This window comes from Anguilla anguilla, chromosome 5 (genome assembly GCF_013347855.1).
Source record: "Anguilla anguilla isolate fAngAng1 chromosome 5, fAngAng1.pri, whole genome shotgun sequence".
Taxonomy (NCBI): Eukaryota; Metazoa; Chordata; class Actinopteri; order Anguilliformes; family Anguillidae; genus Anguilla; species Anguilla anguilla.
This window is the reverse complement of record NC_049205.1, coordinates 48,819,262-48,841,770: the sequence shown is the minus strand read 5'-3', so window position 1 is coordinate 48,841,770 and position 22,509 is coordinate 48,819,262. Positions and strand designations below refer to the sequence as shown.

The window sequence follows — 22,509 nt, the reverse complement described above, 5'->3', positions numbered from 1 at the left end:
AGGTGAAACGGCACTAACACACAGACGACCAGTGTGAGAGAATCTCTCGATAAGGGCCCCATTCATGCTAGGGGAAGTCACTACAGAACTGCAGAAGCCCCCCTTGAAGAGCAAATAAAAAAATCACTTTAATTTTATTATTCTTATGACTCAAAGACATATCCTATTTACACCAACCTTCTTCGCAACTTTGTGGGATAAAGGTGCATTTGTTCCCCTACCTTAGCTGTTTTGAGAACTCAAAATGAATGAAGGTACACACTCTGGGGCAAAAATATAGTCAAAGATATGAATGTAATTTATTCCATTTCTAGCTTTGAGAGCACTGGAGGCAAACATACATTAAATTGCTCTTTGTACTGAGAGCACTGGAGCAAGTAACTTAAATGTGTCTTGCCAATGTCATAATTTGGATTCAGTTAATACTGGCATTCAATATAATTTAGTTCATAATATAAGTTGACAAGTAAATGCTTAATAAATGTACTTAATAGATTAGTCACAATTAATTAAGGATGGGTATGTATCACAATGCTTTTGTGCATGATTTATATACATCACTGTTGATGCTACAGAAAAAATGTTAAAATTATGAGAAGGGTATGTATTTTAATAAATAACAAATTATATTTTCCTGATATATCTCCAATACTAATAAGAGAAACTAAATATTGCAAATTTTATTAAACATTTTTATGCCATGAAATTTCATCAAAATAGTCAGACATACATACAAGACAAATTTCTGTATTGTGTGAAACACACAAACACACAAACACACGCACAACACCAACCAATCACTTCTATGAAATTTGCACATGCATATCCCTGGGCCAACACCACACACATGAAACTACCGTCCTATCAGACGTAAAATACAGAGTGTTTTATTTGGCATCATTTGCGATGTCTCAGCAAACTGAAAATACACACATCAAAACACAATTGTTTTGTCTCTGGTCATTTCTGGGATGCATTTGCATTCAGCAAAACTCTGACTGACACCAGCTTGGCACCACAACGGTGACACAGTGACATGAGGAGAACCTCATTACAGCAACAGTTTCTGGCCTTTCCCTCTTTCAGTCTGTGGCTCTCCCTGGCTCACAGAGAGAAACAAATGAACCTAACTTATTTGTAAAGTCTACTGATGATTTAATAGTGAAAATGCTACGCAGGGGTGCCCTATCTCACCCCTTTGTCGACAGCGAGTGTACTGTGCTGTTTGTGTGACTACACGTGAGGCAACCATCTCTTTGGTCAAAACTGCGTCTCCACCCCACCTCTGTGCTCTACAGCCTAGATCTGACATTTTTTCAATTTTCATTCTGCAAAGCACAAAGGTTCACAGAGAACTGTGCGATTTTTGCGGCTTGTCTGACTCTATACCCCCATTTTACCTTCACAGACAATTAATTTTTTAGAGGATGCACTACGTAAGCCTACCTTTCAAAAAACAAAACATTTTGAAGTGCCCAGTATGAACCAGTATGACATTGTCAGTTTCTTTAAATTAAAATTGGAATAAAGGAGGCACAGCCCCCAGCTAACATTATGATAACAGCGCTATAGATAACACAAGAAAATGTTTCCAGAAGACAGAATGCAAGATTACAAAAGAGCCAGTACATCACCAATGTGGAGCTGATATATTTTTTTCTCTCCTGAATTTAGAAGTGCCTTAGACTAACTGAGAGGAAGTGAGTGAGCGTAAACAGAGAAAGGAAGCAGTTGCTGTAAGCAGGTTGCTCTTGGTTATGCTGGCCCCGCAGAAGTACTGTGCACTGCACAACCCTGGGGGGAGAAGCTGGTAAAAAAAACAATAACAATAAAATGCATATTTTCAGAAAAAATGTACATTAAATCAATGATCCTGTTGTAGCCACAAATGCCCTGTTTGCTCCTAATAACATTCAGTGTCACTCCAGTAGCTGAGGGAAAATCTGAGTCAATCTCTCCCCCTATGGCAGAGTGTGCCAGGCTCAACCAATTGCAGGGCACTGCCAGTCCAAGTGCCAGTCGGATCCCAGCACAATGAGATATCAATAAATAATATATTCACATTATGCAGACCTACCCATCTCCAGAAAATACCAAGATAAGTCAGGAGGATGTCAGCCCCTGTGTGCTTTCTGCCTCGTACTATTCTCCAGGACTGATACTAAATACCCCAGACTCCCCTATTGCCCCCTCCCCTTCTTGCGTACACATTTATTTTTACAAATAGGACTTTCCTGATTCACATATTCTTGATAAATGGGTTAATGCCTTACACAAGTTCTCACCACTGCTGGATTGTGCTGCTGAATCTTGTTAGTCACTTCCAGAAAACTGTTCTTGGACCTCCGATGATACTTACTGAATTACCAGAAATTTATGTAACATACTGTGTACCATTTCTCTCCTGCTCCCCTCAGTCTACATGGGTTTAATAAGAATGTCCCAATGATATTTAATTGACCTGCTCTTTTCTTGCTGTCATCTGTCTAGGCCAGAGAGACCACTTTGGTTCAGTTTGCAGTGCAGTACCAGTCCATTGCAGAATGCTAGCTGGTCTAGGTGAAATATTTACATCTAAATGGGCTATAAGATCCAGATTTGCAAATGTCTTGGAACCTCAGCAATAATTCTTCAATAATGCGACTGTTTTGGCCTTTAACATGGGACTGTGAACTAATATGGCTGACTGAGGGGCCAGTGACACTTTAGTACTTCCTAACTCTACAGATGGCCTAGCGTCCTCCAAATGATAATAAAGAAAATGATATGATATAATAATTCAAACATTTCAGTGTGTCTGGCACAAAAACAACAAGAACAACAAAATAAAATCTTCACTTGTTTTATCCCCCTAAAGCAAGGCATAGAGTGACACTCCGAAACCAATACATCAACCAGATGGACTACACAATTATGTCTAAACTTGCTTTGGTGTTTGTATATATACAAGATGGGAAATTTTACTTCATAATCTGTTTTTTTTTAGATGGAAGAATGACTTTTTGAATATGTGTTCTTTTAAAATAATTATCTTTTAAAATCTCATTCAAATCCCTGTTTTCTGGTTTAACGAAGTTTTCCCCAAGATCTGCTGCTGGCTGTTTTTGATCGTCTTTTGATGGATCTTTTCTGTAGACTGTGGTCGGTTGTGGCAGCTGGAAAAAAGAGACACATCAGTCACCATTTTGATTAATCTTCTGAAGTGCTGAATGTGGAAAGTCCTTGATTCTAATGTATACATAATTTGTGTATGTCAGTTTTCATGCCCTTGCAGCATGAAACACTAAAATGTATAAATAACCACAAAATATCAGTTGCGCACACATTCCTGCCATAAATTTGCCTAGTGATCCTTTAAGACACAGATTGTAAATTAATGTGTTCATAGTTATATTTCCTGACATGGGCTAAATGTGTTTTACTATGAGTAGTGCCCTCACTGATGTGATTTGGCGTGTGGCCATTATTGCGACAGTATGCACTCACAGACTTTACATTCCACTTTCGGCCTCTCCCACTGTCCATCTGCCATGCAACGCACCACAGGCAGGTGGCGCTGTGTGAACCCAGGGTTACACTGGTAGCGAATTATGGAGCCCACTTGGTAGCGGTCTCTCCTATTCCCAAACATCCTGGCATTTTCCACTTCAGGAGGGGGGCCACATAAGACTGGTGGGGGGAGGGAGGAGGAGAGTGACATGAAAGATGAGAACATGAAGGTCAGTTAATTGTACTGGAATACTAAAATGTAATTATTTGGGGAAACTAAAATGTCTGGGTTACCCTCTGCTCTGCTCCATTCATAGTACAACCGAATGTACCCCGACCCCAGCACTCACCGGGCCCAGTCTTGCAGGTGAAGGGCAGGTGGTAGTTGCAAGGCACATCATTCCACTGACCGTTCTCATGCCAGATCATCACCACACAGTCCTCTCCAGAGTTAAAGTAGTTATCCGGCTGATTTGGCCTCCAGTTCTCATATTGCTGAAAGGCATCAAGTCAAAGAACAATGAATGGCACGAAGCAAGTAAGAAAACAATGACTGAAAAGATTTCTTTCTTTTCCTTTCAGAATTGTCCTTATTGATGAATAGCCATATAGTGCTTCACTTTCTCTGCTGCCCCCTGTTGGCAGCAACAATGACACTGAGGACACAGAAGAGGAAGGAAGGGATGGAAAAACCATTTTGACCAGAGGAATGAATTAGAAGACACCGATCGAGTCAACAAAACAGCCTTTTGCCTGTCTCTTGGGAAAAATCTAGAAAACCTGAGGCCAATCAAGCTCACCCGTGGTATTAACTCACCGCTCTGGGCAGCTCCAGGCCAGGGGAGCGTTATGATTCTGTTCTGTGATCAAATCACTTCACCTCCCATTAATCACACAGCCGGGTGCCCTTCTGACCCAAAGGATACTCACCAAGGGGGTTCCATCTGTCCAGCGGAAGTCATTCTGCACTGTCTTGTCGTTGAGCCCAATCCACTGGTAGTCCTGTGCATTGGCTGCAGGTAAGGGGTAGGAGTCAGGACACACACGACTAAAGCAGGACAGGTTGGATGCTGACCTTGACAATGGGACTGTACTCACAGTTGACAAACTCCTGCTCCTCTGGTGTGACGATGCTGACCAAATGGGAGTTCAGGGCTTGGCAGCGCTGCTCTGCGTCCTCCCAGGTCTGACGCTCTGAGAAGTGTAGGTAGCAGTTGCCCTGGAATTTTATCCATCCTTCCTCACAGCTCTGCACATCTGCAGTAACAGCAGGGGGCGACAGTGAGTCCACAAGCCAAAACTGGAGAGAACTCGGGAAAAGACCAATGGCAACGCAGCACTCCTTTTTTTGGATACAAGTGAATTATTTGATTTTTTAAAAAATTTTCTGCATCACACTGGATAACTTGGTAAACTTGGTAAATTGCACATTTTACAGGATACAGCCTGTAAAATGTGCAATTTAGAGTGATAAACTTGCTGCATTTCAGAGCATAACCAATATTTTCTAAACAATCATGTCAACTCAGTGAAGACAGGTAAATTGAAGACAGGGATTCAAACTGGTGATTCAGTCATGAACTATGAGACATGGGGTAAAGGTTGAATGTGTGGGAAAAAGGTTGAAAGAGATATGTGTGAAACTTGACACACTTGTGCAAACCACCACCTGAGAATCTGACCATTGTCAAAGCTGGCACGTCCTTGGCATGCCGACTGTGGTTAGCTATGTAAGAACTGTGCCCAGATGGTAATGTGAGAGTGTCTCCCATGAGATCTGACCATCTTGATTCTGAGACTTAACTGAATCTGATATATTATTGACTGGGAATACAGTATCATAAAATAATCAAAAATGGTCCCCATGAGATTATTAACACCTATACACTAGTAAGTGCACACACACACACACACACACACACACAGAATAGGGCCAACCACATGTGGGTTAATCTGCAACAAATTAACATATCCCAAAGGACACATATTTCACCCCTTATAGGCTTGACACTTAGAACTAAAGTGCATAGGATTGTGCATCTTGCTCTGTGGATGAAAACACTGTATCTACTATCCAGTTAATTGCAAAATACATCCATGTCATACAACAGTTCCATAGAATTGAGCTGTGTATAACATCTGCGGAGGCATTAGTTAATGCAGAATAGGATGTATGTGCAGATAGACAGTGCTTTTTATCACAAGAGAACAGCTTATCAGTTTGTGCTTTCACTAAACACCTACTGTAGCTACAGTCACCATGTGGTCCCAAGTGCACTTCAAGAGTCTTTTAACTACCATCGATATCTGGCAGCATTGTTTCGCTTTTCAGAAATAATCATTGTTATACTTATGGGACTGTTTGTCTCACCTGGATGATTGTTACCAAACATGTCTGCATTATTTACAGGCATGATGGACCAATAGCTTTGTTCTCCACTGTTTATTTCCTGTAAAACTCAAAGGTGCCATTTGTTCCTGTACCACACCATAATGACATGCAATTACACAAATTGATAACAAACTCCACTAGCACACCTGAAGGAAAATAGGAAGGGAACCGGACCTCAAGATAAAAACGCCATCAGACAAGAAAGAAATTAAACCGAGACCAAAAGTGAAACACCCAACACCAGGCAACTGTCACACCAATATTCCAACCGCTGGTGCAAGCGTTCCTGTTGTTTGTTGATCTGCTCAAATTTAGTTTGAGGCTGTTAGTACACTTAGCTGAAGCCAACCTCATACCGATCTCACAGTGGCTCCCTCCGTAGCTGGGCAGGCATAAGCATTTGTAAGATTCCGTGCCATCGATGCAGGTAGCTCCATTGGTACAGGGGTTCGAGTGGCACACGTCAACCTCTGAAAAAAAGGTCTTCTGTTAAGATTCCTGCCTGGGGGAGAGGCCCCAGGGTGGGCGGTGCCAAAGCCAGACAAGGCTGGGGGAGGGCAATGCCACAACAGGAATCAGACCGTCAGAGTTGCTGCAACATTGTTATCCTTACACTGTCTTGAGAGCCAAAATGGTGTTGGAAACAAAGCCGCGTTTCCTACGGATAGCATATTTCTTACAGTTGCAAAGCTCATTGGCTTACTTGAGCAAGGTACACGCCAGATAAAGTAAGCTTATTATGGTATAAATATAAATGAATTAGTAGAAGTATTTTAACACCTTATTTGAAAATTATAAATTCAACGTCCAATTTTTGTGTGTGGCTGATACTATTAAAAATATGCCAGATGTATGGATCAACAAATTGTTTTGCAGCATTACATGCATTTATTCAAAATGTTGGTTAAATTGAAGCAATGCAAGTGTTGTGGAGCATGCAGTAGGGTTGAGGGTTAGGCTTACAGGAATGCAGGCACTGCAGGACAAAAACAACACAGCAGTCGTGCAACCAAAAGTCAGTTACAAAGAGAGCTTGCCATCTGCAAACAAAGGTATATCCACGGAGACATGCCAAACACCTGCAATCCACAGAAAGCACAAGGGGTGGACCAAAAACCAGGGTGAAGGAAACCAGTACACAGGTTTAAATACACAAACAACAGAAATCAAGATCATGAAAAAAGCAACAACATGAATAATTTAAACATTTTCAAAATAATATGCTTATTAAGCACTATTTGAAGGCTTTTCTGCATATGGAAATTCAAGTTGCCAATATATAACTCACCTGATAAATCTCCTGATGTGCCTATATATTGACTAAATTACCAAACCATAATGCACAACATCTATCCAACAATCTAATTTGTTTTGATGATAGTGCCAAAGAACACTGAAAATGCTATTAATTAAACTTCAGTCAGTCCTTATTAATCAGTTTGACTTAAAAACCGCTTGATTTTAAAAATGTCATCATTCTTTCAGAGATCTTGGACATAGTGTAATATTCAAGAAAATGATATTCAAGAGTGACTTAGGTCAATGAATCTTGTATCAAATGATATTAGTAGACCAAACAGGAACTACTGTACCCCTAATATAGCCTTTCAAACTTAGGAGGGTAGAATTACAAAATATACCTTTGGATTGAAACTATGAAATGCATAACATCTACTGTAATGCTTTCTGTGTGTAACAAAACTTTTTTCACAATTAAACGCTCTCTATATGTGATTAATGACTTCGCATCATTACTCACCCTGCTGACACTCCTCTCCACTCATACCGGGTGGGCAATGGCACAGCCCAATCCCATCTTGCACTGTGCATGAGCCGGCACCACATGGGTTTGGGTCACATGGGTTGGGTGAAGCTGAAGATTCAAGACAGAATCAGGTGAACGACTAAAAATAAATACTGGGAATAGCACACTTGCTTGATGGGAGACCAAATCGCACTAAAGTGCCGATGTCCAACTTCTGGCTTGACCAGTAGATCACACAGCTATTCAAACCATCCAAAAAGAAACGCAAGGAGACAGAATTATAAGAACACAAGTGAATTTGCTAACAAACATGCCTGATGCAAAAAGTTCAAATGCAAAGTTTAAAAAGATTCAAAAAGCAGAAGTGCCCTGGTCATTGCAACAAGACAGGAAAACATGGAAGTTTACTGAAAATGGGACTTTAAGATAATTTTGATGACATACCCTCCACTGACAGAGGCTCCGCCACAACAGATGGTGTCCGCAGAGAGAGAGCGGGGGCAGTGGTGACAGCAATTGACATTGTAGCAGTAGTATACATCTCAGTGGACTCTAGCAGATCAGAGAGGGCCTCCTCGGGTCCTTCTGTTGTATTCATGAGCTCCTGATCTTCAGATCTAGAGGTTAAGACGACAAGGGGCATTTCACTGGTGTGGACTCCTGAGGTGATCCCACTTGAGGATCCAAGCTGATCCTCATGACCAGAAAGAAGTTCCAGTCCGCTGCCCTCTCCACTGAATTCCACTGGTCCCTTGCCAAGCTCTTTGGTCTCCGTTGGCCGAATGGAGACTTCAATCATCCCCTCTTCTGTCATGAAAGTGATGTCCCCACTGGCGGTGTCACCTGAAATGTCTCCAGACAGGAGGCCGGATGCCCCAGAGAGGAATCCACTTCCCACTCCAGAGGCCTCCACTGCCACTGTGGGCCTCTTTGTCAGATCAATGAAATCGGTGTCAACAAAGGCAACCTCAGGGAAATCAGAAGCACTTCCGAGAGCAGAAGAGCCACTAATGTCACCGCTGGGCAATCCGCTCACCCCAGATCCTGAAATGTCCCCTGATCCGCTGAACTCCGGAGGTGTGGCTCCGTGCTCCTGCTCTGTTGGCATCAAGGTACTGAGTTCTACCAAGATGTCTTCCACCAGGGTCTCAGAAACCCCACTGCCAGAAACATCCCCTGATATGCCACTCATATCACCTGAAAGAGCGAATCCTGACGGGAACCAACTGTATCCAGAGAATTCCTCACTGAGGCCTGACCCGGTGACGTCCCCACTTCCCCAAGGGCCAAACCCAGAGGCACTGCCTGATCCAGACAGGTCCCCACTGGTGCCGGAGGGGAATCCGCTGAGGTCCCCAGATCCCATCCCAGAGGGAAAGGTAATGGTGCCTGCACTTCCCTCCCCACCTTCCTCTGGAGTGCCAGATGCTGAGCCATCCCCAGATAAATGCCATCCACTTCCCGAAAAGGTCACATTGATGCCAGATCCTTCACCGGATTCCCCACTGGGCAGCTCCGCACTTCCACTCCCAGAGATGTCTCCAGAGAAGCCGCTGGCTCCGGAGGCTGAACCAGAGCCCGACAAGTCCACATGGATGGGAGGTGCGACAGGCACTGCAGAGAAAGATGGTGGGAAAGACAAGATAATCTGAAAAAGAATCGTTCACAGCCCTCTGTAACACTGACTGATTCTGTAAAGATGAGAATATGCCTTCAAAAATGAGTATGCAGTTTACCAGGTCTCAGCAAATCAGGCACCGTATGCACCACTGTTATGTTTAATCCAGTCTCATTGAAAAGAGCCAGCAGGTCAGCTGCAGAAAACACATTAGGGACTTCATGTGTATAGGCTCCACAGAAATGCATTTGGCAGAATTTTGGCTGATAGCTTTTAGCAAGACAGTTCCATGTTTGATTGAAGCTATATTTACCTCTGATGCAGTAGGCATCATATTTGGAGTACAGATCAGGGTATCCAGTCTGGTTTGGGAAGCGATAAATGGTGTGAACTCCGACTTTGCCAGCACCACACTGTGGCCTGGGGTTGTTAATGGGGTATCTGACACTCCGGTCAATCAGCCAGCCTGCCCGGCACTTGTCAAATCCCTGCTTCCAGGCAGCGTACAGCTCACCAGTAGATGCCAGAGTGGCATTTTCTTCCTGGCAGTAGGCCAGGGCCTCATCATATGTAAAGCCCTCAGTTGAGGTTACATGGAAAAGCTCCCCTGAAACACAGAATGTAGATAGACATGATCGAATCATTCAGAGCCATTCAGAACACCCCTTCTCTCACTTCTTGTCTTGCTTAATTCTAATTCCCTTTCTGGCTAAGAAATCACTCACGTAACTACATTCATTGAAAGCCCTTGCATGTCCAAGTAAACATTTGCATGTAGAACCTCTTCAAGCAATTGTTTTCCAAGACACATGAGGCTAGATTCAACCTCCAACCACATCATGAATACATGGCAATTTTCAAAATTGCAAAAAATGACTGATCATTAGAGTACAGATGCGTGATGCTGAAATGTTTTTCTTAGTGCTTGTACCCAACAGTCCATCGATGTAGCAGTACACATCATAGCGTTCATCTGCTGGGCGTAGACCATAGCTTCTCACACCAGGTAAGTGCTCCAGATCCCCTGAGCATTTGTCTCGTGGAGACACAATTGGGTACCTTTAAAATAAAGATACTGTAAGGCCATTTTGACTCTCAGGATGTAACAAGACAGATTTCAGTCATGAAATGAATCTGTGGAACTGAGAAGACAAGTAAGAGTGAACAAGTATGGGGGCAATCTGTCCAGGTTTGGGCCAGGAGGACCAATGCGATTGATAGTCAATCTCACCGGACGGTTTGGTCAAGGAGCCAGCCAGCGTCGCACTGGTGGAATCCCGCTTCGAAGGCAGCCTGGAGCTGCTCAGGGCTGGCGATGATGGCACCAATGCTCCGACAGGCCAGCTGCGCTTCCACAAAAGTGAGTGCATAGCGGCTGGAGCTGGTGCGATAGTGAAAGACCACACCTGCTCAGGAAATAGCAGAACAAAGAAAGGAAGTGATGTCAGCATACAGTTTATATCACCTAGTAACTGGTACAGTAAATACAATTCACAGTAGTTATGTCATTCTTGATCTGTCAAGGCAAAGGGCCACAAGTTCTTAAAGGGTACCAAGTGTTGTCATCTCCAAAATAAATATTACATTATAATGATCGCTTAAAAGGTGTGTTTAATTGGAACTTAAAATTAAGTTTAGGGCTTCCTTACAACATGAGCAAGTGAAAATGGCTCTTGGTTCCTAATTTTGGCACAATCCACCCTAAATATTTCTCAATCAGCTTTTCTATTGAATTTTGAGATGAAAAAGGCAGTAGAGACACTAACCGGTATAAGACATTGTAGGCTCTGTGTAATTTTCATGGTGAAGCTCTGACCCCACCCCTGGCTGGGCAGTAGCCTTGACGATGATCGGAGGTGAAAACGGTGGTTCCGTGTCATCCAGTTCAGTGACATTCATTGGCCCCTGTGTCGCCAACTCTCCGGCCACTTCACTCTCAGTGGTTGTCTTACTGGGAATGCTCACTTGGTGGTCAGTGAAGGTGACCACGCTCACCACTCCAGTCAAATCTGGGGTTGTCGTCTGCAGACCTGGGGCTGTTGTGGGCAAGGCAGAGCCCTCTTCATCATCTGCAAATGCACCAACATCATAACGCAATTCATTATTGATAAGCAGAGGTTATTTCAGGACTCCACAGCAAAGGGTTAGTGAAATGCAATAGATTTTGATGGCCTGTCACCAATCTAATAGGTATTTTAAAAAAAGAAAGAAATATTAATGAACTTGAAAATAAATGCTCTGACTAGAGTTTGTGTGTGAGTGTGTGCCAGTGCAGAATATTGGATGAGTCATTTACCTTGATAGCAGATCGCATCATAGCGAGAGTCTGGGTGGGGGTAGCCTGTTTGATTTGGGAAGAGATACACTGTGCGCACACCTAGAAGTCCACCTCCACACTGGGGCCGGGCAATGTTGATGGGGTAGCGAACGCTCCGGTCTGCCAGCCAGCCTGCATTGCACACATCCATGCCCGCCTTCCAGGCCAGGTACAGCTGCCCTGTCGTAGCCAGCTGGGCTCCCAGCTTTAGACACTGCTCCTCTGCCTCAGAAAAGGTGAACTTGTCCGGGGATATGGAATAGAAAACGCTGCCTGTGTTTTAAAAAAAAAAAACAGACCAAACTACAGTCATGCGGAGACCCTTCCTTTCCTCTGTGATGCTTCAGCATTTTTGCCGGCATTTGCAGTTTGTAGGTAGGGCTTTGTATACAGTACCTGTCATCTTTTCAGCAAAACAATACACATCATAAGTCTCAGTGACATCTCTCACTCCATAGGTTCGCACGCCAGGGTACTTATCCTTATCACCATAGCAACCCTCTCGTGGATCATGAATGGGATACCTTTGGTGCACAGAAGACAAACATTACTTCATTATGAATGATTTTATGGCATAATATGACTAGTAACTATATATGAGTATCAGTGACACAAATAATATTCTGATCATGTGCAGAAGAATGCGACACCTGCTACAGGTGAATACTTTTTGCTTAAGCAGTTCTCCTAATGTATTGAGGCACTTCACAATTCCTTTGTTTTTGTTGGAAATCTTTACAGTGGCTGGATTATAAAGAGAAGAAATATGCTTTGTATGAGGCAGAATTAAAAAGGTTGATTGCACTGGGTTCTTTTGAATTGTAGGGAACACTACCATGATGCCATAACAGAGATTCAATGATTTGAATCTCTATGGAGATACAATGCTAATTCAGTCACTTGCAGTGGGAGCTACCTGACAGTCTGGTCAGCCAGCCAGCCTGCATCACACTGGTGGAAGCCATTATCATAAGCAGCCTGAAGCTGGGCGGGCGTGGCGATCACTGCGCTGTTTTGAATGCAGGCGACTTTGGCTTTCTCAAAAGTCAGGGTATAGCGGGTGGAGATTGCACGGTAGTGGAACACAATGCCTGAAAAGGATAGAAATGACTTTCAGCATCACATTCGCAATTACTGCTCCTATGCATGTTCATTAGGTGGAATTAAAGGGACAGGGAAGCCAATCAGATGTAGGGGACAAATTATATGGTGGTGAATCAGGGTAGCAGTGTGCCATAATTTTAGATAACTGGACTTGCAACTCCAAAATTGTAGGCTTGACCCCCAGTAGGAGCACTCGTATATACCCTTCAGAAAGGTACTGAACGTGAATTAAAATATCCAGCTGTATAAAACGATTTCATGTGAAAATTGCTCTGAAGAAGAACAACTGCTTAATGCCTATAAAATGAAATAAATTCCACTGAAACACCAAGGTTTACACACTTCTCATTAAAAAAAGGATATTAGGTTTGATTTTGTATTCAAAGGACAGCAATTTCTACAACACATAGAACTCGCTTATGCTGGGGTATTGGATTTCTATCCTGGCCCCTAGTAAAGGTTGCTTTCTATTGGCCCAACAGCGCCTCTTCCAACAGGAACCATGTTTCCCAGAAGGTTTCCTATCCAAGTCCTAACCAAGCTCACACCTAATCAGCTTCAACAGTTTGACAGGAAAAAGGGAAGAGGGTGATGTGGCTCCTGACTGTCATGAGCCATTCAGGTTCTTGGTTTATGCACAGACTACAACTAACTGTGGTCTCGCAGTAGATCTACAGTTTTGCCACAAAAATTGCAGATGAAAGAGCTGCAGAGGAATCTTAGTGAGAGTGGCCAATTTCCTGAGCGCTTGTAGAGAACAGAGATATTTTTGTTTGCAAACAGAGACAGTTCCTCATGTGGACAGTTGATATTACAGCACAAGCTCAGGCAATATGATTACAGACATAGTTTAGATTGTGAACTGAATGTATTTGTGGGAGGGCTATTCCTTGAACGTTGAGGAAAGTTTTTAGTGCTCATGAGTGGATTTAAAAATTTTCACTTGCTCAACTTTTGACATTAACACCTTGTCACTTAACTGTGAAAATTAGATTCTGCTAATAGCAGTGTGAAGATGCTAAGGGTATATTGTGTTATGTCTAAGTCAGTCTTGCCAGGAAGTGATATTCTGACCTTACCTTGCACCTGCATCTCAACAGTGTCATAGCTGTCCTCAATGCCATGCATGACCTCACAACGGTAGGTGCCAGTGTCGTTGGAGCGCAGCTCGGTGATCTCCATGCTCACGTCTGTTGGCACCATAGGGTAATTGACCATGGTAACTCTGTCCATGAACTCAGGTTCGACCCTTACTTTTCCTTCTGTGGCCACCATGATGACTGACACCTTATCCTTTTTAACGAGGCTCCACTTTATACGATGGGACAGGGGAGCAATTGTGGGGGCACCAGGGTCATGGATGGTGTGGTCCAGAAAGTAGCAGGGCACTACCAAGGATCCACCCAAAAGGGGGCGCAGTGGAAGTTCTTCGGGGATGCTGACACTCAGAGTACTCTCAGGGTCTGTGGGACATAGCAGCAGGAGAAAAGATGGGACACTCAAACACAAACACATTTGTTGGAATACAAACAGAAACAAGTGTGCTTCGAGTAACACTGGAATGGACCAATTGCAGAATGCACCAGTTATATAAATTGTGCAGAACTCTGAAATTGTCAAAATGAAGTGTTTATAAAATACAATACATTATTGTTATTATTATACCAATGTTTATATACCAGTTATAACGCATCGTCCAAAAATACTGGTATTCTCGATAAGGATGAGCAAAAACAGCACCTCTGCAGTAGTTTGATCCTAGCAAAGGGAAGGTGCACAAAGTAGCAAAAATAGGGGTGCACATCATTTTGCGGCCTGTCTTTAGGGGAAACAACATTATTGCTTAAAGAACACCTTTTCTCTGGGCAATTACATTAGTATAAAAGAATATAATTGATTTTTTCTTACAAACAATATCGGTTATGACTCATTTTTACAAATGTATGTCGCTCATCTTTATCAAGCGTGCCTATAGTTGTGGAGGGCATCGTATGTGGCAAGTGAACTATACTGTCATAGTGAACAAATATATTGTAACATTTTGAGAACACCTGTTAATATTTGCCAGGAAATTATTTACCTGTGCCGGACGGGCCCTCAAAGGACATTGTTGCAGCAATAACACGCAAACATGCACACAGTAGAATTAACATGGCCATAATGTACCTGCAAGTAAAGAGAAAAAACAATTTCTTAATAACCGTAAGGCAATACTGCTAAATTTTTTACATTGTTATACACAAGGGGCACACATGATAGCTGCTATAGTTTTTATTGGATTGCGCCAATAATACTGCTTCTGGAATTTAATAACTTACGTTGTAAACTATCTTCCATTCTGCACACTGTCTCTTCAAGCTCTATGCAGAGCTGATGGAAGATATACTTAATAGGTGGTTTAAAAAAACTGATCTCCTTTTATTTCCTTTGTATTAACAGCTGCTATTAACATTTGTTTGAACATATTCAGTAAACTTAAAGGTTCCCGGGAAATGAACACACACGCACACACACACACACACACACACACACGCAGGCATGCACGCACACACACACGCATGCACACACACATTCACACAAAAACATCCCTCTACCCTTAAAAGGACAAACAACAAAAAGGATGCTTTACTAAGAAATAAAGAGGAACAATATCATATTAAAACAGCCAAAATGAGCTATTGTGTTTTCTCAGATGTAAAAAATACTCATACCAGAATCACCAAAAACATCTCTTTAACAGATTAACTGATGTTGCACTGCCAAACACAGGCCAAAGTTTATCTGTATAAAACGGATGTACATCTCCAAGGTGCAACAGAATGCACAGCAGACAGGATGAGTGAAATGCCTCTCAATTTGAGACTTTAAAAGCAACCTCTTTTTGACTCCTGTGCAACATTGTCATGCCATTAATGCGGAATTAAATCAGTAATCTGAACCAGAACGCCGAGGATGAAAAGTCCATTGTAACAATGAATATGCTGTATAGAACAGATTGGTCTAAACAATGATAACAACCAGGCAACAGCAAAATGTGTAAAGACAATTTTTCCTTGGCCAGCACAGCAAAATGGCAACACTTAATCCAACTCTAAGAGAGGATAATTGCATACGTTTGGGAATTACATTTTGATTACATTAACATTCACTTTGCTATGTGAGAATAGGTTCATTGACCTAACAGAAAAGATGGTTATAGTTATTACTTGCTGCATTATGGTTAAATCAATGCATAGAGTACAGTAAGATCACTGAATTAACTCTACACCCTCTTCGGGGATAATTCACGGTCCCCAATAGGTCTTAGAGAGATACTGGGCTGCGGAACACTAGCTCACAGTAGAAGGCACAAAGGGTTCCATTGAAATAAAAAATAAACTGCTTTAGGTAAAAATCTATATGGCAATGGTTTTTTGCCAACATGCGATGTCTGGACGACTTTAGGATTTTTTCCTTTTACGAGAGCTTGCCAAATCCCCTGGAGCTCAACCTTTCACTTAACATAAAGAAAGCATAGGTTACACATGTGGAAAGCAATGGACCATTATTCCAAAAGGTTCTCTCTAACACCTCAGTCAAATAAACAAAGCCTTCACGTTAACAAGTCTGGCTTTCTCAGTCTAGAAGTGTAGATGGCACTGTTCATTAATCACCAAGGCCAACCATGGATGCTACTGTACGCTCCAGAGTTGAACAGAACAGTCTAAAACAAAATTTTGAAGAGTAACAGTCAACAATTAAGACAAATCAAATGTCCAATACAAAACCAGAGAACATGTACAATGTTTTTAGTAATGCTTGACATATGTGTACTGATACAGGCCAAACTCATCTACAGCATATTCATTTGGACACCACATTCAGATCTTCAGACTCAGGCTTAAGACTCATGAATGTAAAACAGAGAAGGGAATGTGAGCAGGGGTTGATAGAGATGGCAGAGAGAGACAGGCTATTTTTGTGAATGTACTTGAGGAAAGCATGAACCAGACATTGCAGATTGCCCCGAGCTATCATCACTATGATGAGCTGTATGCTGAGGTGATGAATGTGAGAGTCTGGCGAGACTTCATTTGGACCGAAGAAGTGGCATAGTCAATGTTCTCTGGCGTGACACAGCTCTGAATGCAACTAACCCTGTGGATGTGCATTATGGAAAAAAGGAAGGCTCAATTTGAGCGCTTATAGCTAATGCCTTAGCACTAAGGGGCCTCAATCCATCACTGAACTAAGAAATTATGGTCAGTTCACTTTCTTTGTGATCTTTAAAATACAAAATACAAAGTAAAAAAGTGCAAAGGGAAATACTCATCTTTGGTTTGTGCAGAACACATTTATAAGCTTTTGCTGACCTTTTACACTAGTGTACACTATAAAATAAAGAGAGCAAATGTAACATAAACGTTTCAAATTCTATGCCAGTGGGATACATTTAAGAAATTATGACAACATTTCAATGACAAGGTCTTGGTGTCTTTTAATCAGCAATGGCAAACTTGTTTTTGCTGACACAGCAAAAAAAGAATGAAAAGAGCACTGTTAGACATTTGTGGAAAAAGAAGCTGATCTCTCATTAGCTTTCAAATCCATTACGCCATCAGAGAGCACAGTTTTGCAACAAGCAGACTGTTTACTGGCAGCACTACTCATCTTTTCATTGCTATAACAAACAGCCACTTGATGAGAAACACTGCGGTGTTCACTTTTTAAGGGGGGGGGGAGGTGAGGGGCAAGCGAGAGTGAGAGAGATGAACACTCATACCCCCACACTCACTCACACATAAACCGCCTGTTCTCTACCAGCAACAAGGAGCCACTCAGGTGGAGGTTTTTTTTTCTCTAAGTAAACTTTAAGGTTTCCGTTATTGCGTCGGAGCTTGATTTGGTTATTTCTGAGTAACAGTCCACCCCTTTAAATGCAAACTGCAGCTCTTGCCTGTTTCTCATGGGACAGTGTGTGAAAGAGCAACTGCTTTCCACAGAGCTGCCCACAGCACACCCTGAACACCTCCTTTGTTGGCAAAGAGAACTGAAAGATCAGATGCCACCTTGTGGAGACTTCGGACCAGCTAAGACTTGACCAAGATCAGTTCTATAGCAGGAATCTAAACTCAAATCCTGGAGGTTCACTGTGTCTGCTGGTTTTTGATGTGTTCCTGTGCTTGAGTGCGTAATTTAAGTCTCTGATTGGCTAAAGAGATGCACATTGCTTCCAAGCCCTAAATTGGCAGCTGATTGAAAGGAAATCACAAAAACCAGCAGAGACTATGGCCCTCCCAGACTGCAGTTTGAGACCTTATGTTATAAAACAACAGGACCTTAAAAGGATGGCTGGAGAAGGTAACCTTTTTCAGCTGAGATTATATTCTTCATTGTAAACTAATAATCTCTCTGCATAGTAGGTCATATGCAGGGTGTTAGTGAACGTAGACGGGGGAAAGCTATAGAATGAAGTCCTCTTGGACATGACTTGCAACAGATCTCAAAGAATTTAATTTAATCATTTGAGTGAAATTTTTGAAATTTAGAAAGAAAGTTGTTTATTGTTATAACATCTGACCACAATTATCCTGGTATTGAAGCTGAACACAGTTACCACACAGGCCGATCTCTGTAACCTGCAGTTATTGCTGGCGCAATAAAACAGAATATAGGCCTACTCTACACCAATGGTGTGAATTCCCAAACAGCTCTCCAGTGCTACCCATGAAATGTCAGTTCTTTCACGCAAAGGGTCTAAACGCGCTTACACTCACAAGTACATGAACAGAATAAGATCCCTTAGAAGTACTGGCCTCTCAGCTTTTGGTAAATACAGGTTCAATATTTGCTCCGAAGACAACCTCAGTTTGGACAGAAGTGCAAACAGGCCCCAGCCTTTGCGTTTGGTGTTTCACCTGAGTCCAAGGGGCCATATCACAACCCCAGAGCTGGAGGAGAGACAGCCCTCTGTTCCTACCTCTGCACTGCTAATAATAACATTACAGACAAACATCTGGCTGTGTAGCTCAATAAATAATCATCTGTGATGACTGTATATGAAACTAAACCTTGAAAAAATTGATGCAAATACATGCATGTTACTGTTGCGCTGTTTTTTTACAATTTGACAACAATTGTTTTCTGTCAAAAACCAGCAAATAGAATACTTATTTCCATAACTTTCTGGCCCAGGCATCGTTTTACTTCCTTAACTGGGGTATTACAATTGCCTTTTTGGTTTGAGGAATCTCTTTCCTGTCCCAGAATAACCTCTCACACACATGGGCGAACTGGTACGTAACATACAGCATACATTTTTGGCCAAGACAGAGCGAGGTAGTAGAACTCCATTCACAAACTTACTCGTCAAGATGTTTATGTGTCAAAATGTAAACTGGCAATTTTTTTTACAGACCCCTGGATAATAGATATCCAAATTGAGGCCTGTACCTATAGGTATCCATTACAGTATTACAATTAAAATAACTTCTCTGGTGTCTCCTATAGGTATATGTCTGGCAGTGAATTCAGTTTAAGATGTAAAGACCAAGCTCAGAAAATGTGCCTTTTCATTGGCCACTGTATTATATGAGGGCCTTGCTGAAGGAAGGCCCTACAGTATTTCCATTCAGCTGCTATGGTTGGTTCTATTCCTGCAGAGGTGCACAAGCCAATATAACTAGTTTGTTCACACAGAAGTCTGAATTATACTAACTCTAACTGCATTAAGGCCAATATAAATAGTACAGTGCATTCCATGACTATACCATTCCATTGGATACTCACAGCAGAACAGTGTCCACATTCAGGTGAATGTTAGGGGAAATGTGTGGCAAAACCTAGCCCAGGCGGGACAGGCAACCATTTTGTCCATGACTACATAATTAAGCATCAAAAACAGACTAGTGAAAGAAAAAAATGTTGCTAGGATCACAAGTACAATACCAGCAATGGAAGAGCATTAAATCATCACATCAAATACATAGGTATTATATTGTCATACATCACATAACCTTTTTCATAATAAACTATTTATATATGGGGGGTCCAGAGTGGGACCAAATGTACTGTGTTGCAGTTGAATTAACACTGGACATTTTACTGTGTACTACAACTACAGAGTAATATTCAGTTGAAAAAGACTATTTAGACAATAATTTTCAGTGTATGTATATGTATGATAAGGGGACGCTAATTAATCTGTCTAATTGCTTACTGTAAATACTTTATGAATCAGAAAGGATTCAGGTCGTACCGAATAGCACATCTATGCAAGCTGTTACTGTATTTGCCATCCCAGCTATGGCCATGTGTTGTTTATTTATCTGAGAGATGGTTTGTCTTTATTAATTACCTCAGTAAATATTCCTTTATGTCAGACTTCGAAATCAGTTGTCCCTGAAAACGCACACCATTTACAATAAAGAAAACATGCTGCTGGTATATATGCCCCCTTTAACTGACTTGGTATTCCTGGACCAATATGAAATACTGTGTCTTTCATACAAGGGATTTAATTCTACAATATGTGCCATTCAAACATTATAGTTATCATGTATGCTTAATTTTACTACTCTATAACCTTCAGGAAAAGAAGATGGTGGATAGGTAGCATCAAATATATGACAACCAACACACAAATGAAACCCTAATGGAACATGTTTTGCATTTGGTGCACCTTGCTCAGCACTTGCCAAATAAATGACAAGATAATCATTATGGATGCTACGGAAAGCTCACTGCTTCCTTGAGGATCGTTTCATTTGGAGTGTAATGAGCATCTGAGTCTTATTTTAAATACAATATAATTAATTTACATCAGTGTTCCATCAATATGAAAACAAACCAACTGTGGTTTCTAAGGACATACAGGACTAAAACATATTTCAACCCTTGTTCTTGTGATTCAAACTGATCTATGCACACCTAACTCTAGGGTAAATTATGAATCACAAAATTACATTAATGGTACAAATTATAACATCTACTCCAGCAGTTCAAAAAATCGAAATGTCAAAGCTTAGACTAACTCTAGACAGTATTCAATCAAGATGACATATTCAGCAAAGATCACCCAGTTACTCAGCATCCATTTAAAACTGTCCAACCACATTTCAATGAACTTCACATAACTGAACAGGTTGAGCCCACATTTAGATGTGTCCCCATTCATTGCAGTGTATCCAGCAGCATTCAGGAATAATTCACTGCCATGAAGACAGAAATCCAACTATATAAATAAATTATCTACATCCATATGCATGCACAGGTATCACTAGTGCCAACACCTACTAGGTAAAGTCATGACTGATAATTCACTGATTTCAGTGTAATATTTTAAAACTTTCTATCTGATTCAAAAGCTGTAAGCAACAGGGTGCTGCTTAGTAGAACTACATTATGATATAGCCTACCTCAGCTATTCTGTAGAAATGTAGTCCAGGGTATCCAACTCCGAGTTAGAATATTAAAATGACTTTATTTTATGATCGAATCGTTTCAGGTGTCCTTTTCAGTCTTCTTTTTTTATTTTCAGAATTTTAAATATATCTCCCCCTCCTTTTTCGAATAGAGATCTTCGGTCTTGGGTAATCTGTAATGTGATGTGGATGTTCCCGATGGTTTTCACCCGCTGCTGGAAATCCTTGACTGCTTTGACAGCTCGCGGGCCCAGGTAGAGCGGTGCTCCGCGTGTGTGTTAGGAGCAGAAAGAATCCTTTTTCAAACAGTGAACACGTTTAGCTGTCAAAGATTGAGGAAGGGGGAAAAAAGAGAAGAGGGAGGGAGATAGAGAGCCCGCACAAATTTTGAAGAGGCGAAGACTCCTCCTCGAAACCTTGCCTACCTTCTGACAAGCAAAAACACATTCTGCCACCTGTGATGGGAAGAAATGGATCGAATTTGTTTCAATGTTAGCTGATAGTCAGGGGAACCTAGGCTTAAAGCAGTGCCTACATTTAATCCCCGCTTCTTTGTATTTTCATTCAAACTAAAATTGTCAGAAAATGATATTAACTGGCTCTCAAAGACGTGAAACGAATTGTTACTGATTTTGAACACAAATGAGGCTCACCGACTAACCCCCTAGAGGCGGCCAACCTCCAGTTTGCCAAATAGGAGGTAAAGTTAGTTCATGTTTTTATTTTACGAAGAAAAATGAATCGCAATGTTTAATATCCCTTCGATGCTAAAAGGGTAGGCTATTGTAGAAAATCACGATATTATAAGAAAGCACCATGAGTATATAGATATTATATACCATATAGATATTGTTTAGATAATTGCTGATTTATTTTACGTTTAATTGCAACTGACTAGGACAATGACTGATCAACCACTGCACGTGGATAGAATCATCAGCAAATATTTCTACGGTCATATACAGTATACTGTAGATATATGGTGCAGGCACTGTCCAGTTGAGCTAGCACTAGCAGTTGAAGTATGGTTATGGTCATCAGAGGCTTGGTTAAATAGTCTTTTAATGTCAATGAAAAGAGAAAGCTTGAGATGCTTCTCGTGTCAGGGCTTAAAGGAGCAGTCTAGGATAAGAGGGAAGCCTGTTGCAAGTGCATACAGATGGTGTGGCTTTGTTATACTGAATGGGTGCTAATCCAAGTGCTACTCTGAATGATGAAACCAGATTTAAGTCTTTTTTTAAATTACGCTCAACAGTCCCGAAGTCTCCCATTGACAGCATCCCAGCAGACTCTGGACAAAAGTACGGACAAGACTGCACATTGAATCAGGAGTAACCAAACATTACACCACGGTTTTTTTCCACCATAGATATTTTTAAACATCATGAATGATACTTTCTTTATTTTAAATCAAGATAGCTG

At 41.5% G+C, this 22,509-nt stretch overlaps 1 protein-coding gene across 2 annotated transcripts; it reads right to left on the bottom strand.

Moving 5' to 3' along the window:
* Positions 1-660: 660 nt before the first annotated feature.
* Positions 661-21,717, bottom strand: LOC118226964 (aggrecan core protein-like). 2 transcript variants are annotated; one of them, XM_035416977.1, is made up of 18 exons: positions 21,082-21,714; positions 14,766-14,851; positions 13,765-14,148; positions 12,498-12,672; positions 11,978-12,105; positions 11,561-11,854; positions 11,031-11,333; positions 10,496-10,670; positions 10,196-10,323; positions 9,578-9,871; positions 9,383-9,460; positions 8,091-9,260; positions 7,641-7,754; positions 4,588-4,746; positions 4,420-4,502; positions 3,840-3,984; positions 3,487-3,669; positions 661-3,155 (listed from the first exon to the last, which is right to left on the bottom strand). In XM_035416977.1, exons 2-18 carry the CDS (start codon positions 14,842-14,844, stop codon positions 3,067-3,069), a joined length of 3,981 nt encoding a protein of 1,326 aa, XP_035272868.1. In that variant the 5' UTR covers positions 14,845-14,851; positions 21,082-21,714; the 3' UTR covers positions 661-3,066. The 2 variants fall into 2 exon arrangements, with proteins under 2 accessions (XP_035272868.1, XP_035272869.1); XM_035416978.1 differs by lacking the exons at positions 661-3,155; positions 3,487-3,669; positions 3,840-3,984; positions 4,420-4,502; positions 4,588-4,746 and adding an exon at positions 5,799-6,351 and having other exon boundaries at positions 21,082-21,717.
* Positions 21,718-22,509: the final 792 nt, after the last annotated feature.